The 5,024-nt window shown below is 36.2% G+C and overlaps 1 protein-coding gene across 1 annotated transcript; it reads left to right on the top strand.

Moving 5' to 3' along the window:
- Positions 1-709: 709 nt before the first annotated feature.
- Positions 710-4,685, top strand: LOC149542504 (uncharacterized). The gene is made up of 4 exons (XM_089797438.1): positions 710-1,415; positions 2,533-3,745; positions 3,847-4,070; positions 4,198-4,685. The coding sequence occupies exons 1-2, from the start codon at positions 968-970 to the stop codon at positions 3,660-3,662; spliced, it is 1,578 nt and encodes a 525-aa protein (XP_089653564.1). The 5' UTR covers positions 710-967; the 3' UTR covers positions 3,663-3,745; positions 3,847-4,070; positions 4,198-4,685.
- Positions 4,686-5,024: the final 339 nt, after the last annotated feature.

The raw sequence follows: 5,024 nt of genomic DNA, 5'->3' as shown, positions 1-5,024 counted from the left end.
AACCTTCTCCTTTAAGAGATACTCTAAAATACAAAAGGATTCTTGCACAATTTATGAAAAAAGAGAGAGGGGATATTCAACTACAGTAATTGTCTCTCTAAAATGGGTACGTAATTAAGAGTACAATCATTTTCATAGTCCCTGTAATTAACCATGTCATGTGAATTCTTTTTTTACACATTCCACATTTTACAAGCTCAATACTTAACTAAAAGAAGGTGTTATATTAATGGTTTGTAGGTTTGCTTCTTGGAGGCAAAAATCATCTACGACGACTAAAAAATTATGGTAAATGTCAACTACACTCGATTTCATATTTGAATTACTTTGACTTAAATAAATTTTGTTATGTACAACATATTCAAATAATACAATACAAATTAAATGCACTCTACCTTTCCATATAAGTTTCCACACTTTGTACCTTCTTTTAATACACACTAACTTGCATATCTATATTACTTATCTCTATTTAAACAACGGTAAGAGACAAGTAATATTAGAGCAAATTGATTCTACCAATTTACAATGGTTTGCAATTGATTGTAACCTTCACCGATTTCCAAATGCTATATGAAGAAGGTTAACCATTGATTTCCAAATGCTATATGAAGAAGGTTAACCATGACTTGTCATTAGTGTTTAATAGTTTGACTTTTCTAGGTCTTGATCAAAACTATTTGCTTGTTGGGTTAGCCTAGTTTGCCTTACCGAGCTTATTGACAGCGTTGTGTAATGTTCCATGATCAAGGTTTACACTCTGCGCATTGTTGTTTTTTCACTATCCAACATTGTTCACTGTGTTTGATGGAGCGATGAATAATGAAGAGATTAAGCTGGAAGTATTATTTACTGGTCAAAACCCTTCAAACACGGGCCAGAACGTTTGTGAACTAATCTAAAACCCTTCGTTCACAAACTAAAACGTTTGTGAACAACTCTAAAACCCTAAAGTGTATTCTCTTCCATGGCGCTCAGATTTGTTTTCAAGCAATTCCAGCGCATGATACCTTTCGCAACTTCCCTCACTTGTTCCAAATGCATGATTCATCACGCCAGAATGTTCTCCACCATACAAAACCCACAAGACCAAGCAGAAAAATCTCCTGAGTTTGACTCTCAAGCCGTCAGAAAAATACACTCTCTTCTCACACAACATCACAGTAGCACCTCGCCAGCAGCAGACTCAAAGGAAGAATACACTCACAATTATTTGGATTCTAAGCTGAACTTTAATCTTTCGCAAAATCCTCTTGAAATTTCTCCAATAGTGGTGGAGAAAGTGATTGAGAAATGTTGCAGCTCGAGGCAGGGGATTCCTTGTAAAGAGGCCCTCGCATTCTTCAATTGGGCAGGACGACAGGAGGGATATTTGCATAGCCCTCAGGCCTACAACGAAATGCTGGATTTGTTAGGTAAGTCTTCGACGTTTCCACAATTTTATTCTGTTGTTGATTTATAAGAATTCCAATGTACGATCAGTTTCCTGTAGGATTGAAATTCCCAGGTCCATCAATTTGATTTGAAAATAAAGGAAACCCCTGCAAATCAAATTGATTCTCAACTTAACCATTACCACTCTACGTCGCCAAAATGTTCACTCCTTATCCTGCAAATCATACTCTGTGTTGCGGGCCTGGGAAAACAGAGATATAGATGTCAGATTAGGGCAGTGAGGTACACTAAGGCAGTGTTAGATATTTTTTGCACCTTTATTTCAGTGTGTTTTTTTGTTAATAAGCGAGTGCTTGAGTCTCCCTGGTCCTCCGGTTAGGTGGACAGTTTCAACTATTAATTTTTTTACTCACCTTTTTGATCTAACTTCTAGAGCCCTTTCTGTTAAGTAAGATTAAAATATTATATAAATCTCCTGTGATTATACCTTATGTAGATGCTTTGAGTCTAAAGCTCTCCTTGTATTAGGTAAGGTTAAGAAACTGGATTTGCCTTGTGATTATTTTTAATTCCCAAAATTTCAAGTTCAACTTCTAGAATCCTTAGTTTGCCAGTAAAGGATATGAAACATTATATTGCTGTATAATCAGTTTTAAAGGATATGAAACATTATATTGCTGTATAATCAGTTTTGTCACCAATGTTTGGAATCTAACTTTTCAAAACTTCTTTTGTGAGATGAAGTTAAGAAATTTCATTTTAAGGGTTATAAGCTCTACAGTTCGCAAATTGAGAAAACCCAAAACCCATATTTTGTTGGACAGGGTTATCAAAGCTTCACGTCTAGCTTAAACCCTACAGTTGCCAGGCAAGGTTTGTGAACCAAACCTTATTTTCCCTCAATGTTATCTAAATTTACAACGCTTGGCATTGCCATGTGATTTTGAGTCAAATTTCTAGGGCCCCCTTTAAGGTCAGTTAAGCTTAGAAATTTGATTCTTCTCTGTGATTGATTTTGTTATTTGCAATTTGAGTCTGACGTTTGCACCTCATTTTTGTTAGTATGGTTAGGAATTTGATGCCACAGCATGATCATTTTCATCACCACTTATATTTGGAGAACCCTCTTTTTGTCAGGTAAGGTTAAGCAATTTGATATTGCATGGAATTTGATGAATGAGATGAAGGAGGCAAATGTTTTGATTACAGTCAAGACATTTTCAATATTGGTTAGAAGATATGTTAGGGCTGGGATGGCCAGTGAAGCTATCAAGGCATTTAATCGCATGGAGGACTATGGGTTTAACCCTGATTCAGTTGCATTTGCAATTGTTCTTAGTGAGCTTTGTAAAAAAAAACAAGTTGAGGAAGCCCAGAGATTTTTTGAAGGTTTAAGGGATAGGTTTATGTCTGATACAGTCATTTACAGCACTCTTGTTTATGGGTGGTGCAGGGATAACAATGTTTCTCAGGCAATGAAGGTTTTTGGGGACATGAAGGAAGAGGGAATTCAACCTAATGTTGTTACATACAATATTCTTATTGAGGGTTTCTGTAGGGCTAAGAATTTGAACAAGGCTTGGGACCTTTTGAGGGAAATGATTGGCTATGGATGCTCTCCAGATATTGTGACCTTCAATGCTTTGCTTCGTGCACATGTGAAAGCAAATGAGAGAGAGAAGGTATTAGAGGTTTGTAAACAGATGAAGAGACACAGGATTCAGCCTGATGTTCTTTCTTACAATTTTCTGATAATGAGCCACTGTAGTGATAAGAAATTAGATGCTGCTCTTAAGATTTTGAATCAGATGACTAGGAAAGGTGTTGCGCCCAATTCATCAACTTTTAACCTTCTTTTCAAGCATGTTTGCAAGATGAATGATGTCAATAGCGCTCACAAACTGTTTTCTAGGATGAAGGAATTGAAATGTTCTCCAAACACAGCTACCTACAATGCTTTAATGCGGATGTTTTCTAAGATGAAATCAACAGATATGGTGTTGGAAATTCGAAGAGAAATGAAACAGAATGCATGTGAGGCAAATGTTGATACTTACAGAGTTCTGATTGACACATTTTGTCAGTTTGGTCATTGGAATCAAGCATATAAGCATTTTAAGGAAATGACAGAAGAAAATTGCATACAACCATCTTTGGAAATTTATAAGATGGTTTTAGATGTGCTGCGGAAAGCTGGTCAGATACAGAAGCATGAAGAGCTAGTAGACAAGATGCATGCCAAAGGGTTCTTCAAACGCCCTTTGTAAGCTATGTTGGTAGAAGAAAAATCTAAATGTGCCGATCAAACAACCAGTGAACAAAGGACTCTTTAACATGGCTCAATTTTCTTGTAAGTTTTCTGCAGTTAGTAAATACAATTTTTTAATTGAAGTTCATTGGCTTTCCTTTGTCTAGAGTTTTTACTATGCACTTCAATGTTTCTTATACCAGGTATTCACTAAGAAATCAGTGAACTGCCTCCATTTTCAGGAGCAAAAGTGCCATCACTAGTTCTGGCCAGTTTTGTGAGATCCTTATCTCCATTAACATTTTTGTAGGCATTCCATTACTGTTTTTAACGGACTGATTGAAGAGCTTGAACTTTGAAGAAATATGAAAAGGCATCCTTGCTTACTGTTTGAAATCTGCAGGTTTTGTTCTTTACAACATTACAGGTAATTCAGGTTTCCATAGTAATTTATCTTTCTGTGCTTTGTAAAAAGAAAACCAGTTGTTTTTATAATCAAAACATTTCGTTTGATCCTGGCTTCTGTGTGCAATAAAGATCTTTTTGTTATTCAGTGAATTTTGCTGGATTTGTGAGGTTAGGATGGGCCTGCTGAACTTCAAACTCAGTCTCCTCTGATGGACCTGGCCAAGTCTGTCTTGCTGTTATAGAAAAGGTAAAAGTGAAGTTAGTTTTCCAGGTGACTGCCAAGCAAGACATTAATTTTGTGTATCAGAGTTTCACTAGGGGATTCTATTTCCCATTTGCCTTCTGTTGTTTGAGTTGTACCCTATTCCCCCTCGTGATTCATAATGTGACCCCCTTAGACAAGAATGCTCTGGAATAAAGATCAGAATTTATGGAATGAAGGTAGTTATGTGGAAGTTTTGTATTAAAAGCTAGAACATTAATACAAGCAGAGTATTAGCTCTCTACATTAAGGGGATCGAATTCACTACTATCATTGGGGTGGCATGGTATACACATGTTTGTATTGCTGTATGTGAAATTAAGTTGAGGCTTACCTTTCTCTAATGAACAAAGGCTTGCAATGCTTATGGAATTTACTTTGAATCGTAGCATTCCTTAGGCTGCTTTAATTTTCCATCTTATTGATGAGAAACAGAATTACAAGGTTACAACATGTAGGTATGTAGAAAAAAATGCACACCCTTGGCGATTTTGCATGCACTCACAAGTATATATTGTAGCTTTGGGAATCATCTGTATAATTATGTATCCTTCTCGATCAACATCATGTGGATATAAGTCTCTTACAAATGAGCTCTGACCTTGTATGTATTTATTTTTGGTTTTTATCACTCTTTACTAATCATTTTGTTTTCCTGGATATTTTGACTGGTGCTGACAACCTTTTGTTGGAATGGAATTCAGATACTCA

Source organism: Cupressus sempervirens, chromosome 8, assembly GCF_028749045.1.
Source record: "Cupressus sempervirens isolate cs-2001-9-10 chromosome 8, ASM2874904v1, whole genome shotgun sequence".
NCBI classification, from domain to species: domain Eukaryota; kingdom Viridiplantae; phylum Streptophyta; class Pinopsida; order Cupressales; family Cupressaceae; genus Cupressus; species Cupressus sempervirens.
Note: the sequence above shows the minus strand (reverse complement) of the source record. Positions and strands in the feature narration are given on the sequence as shown.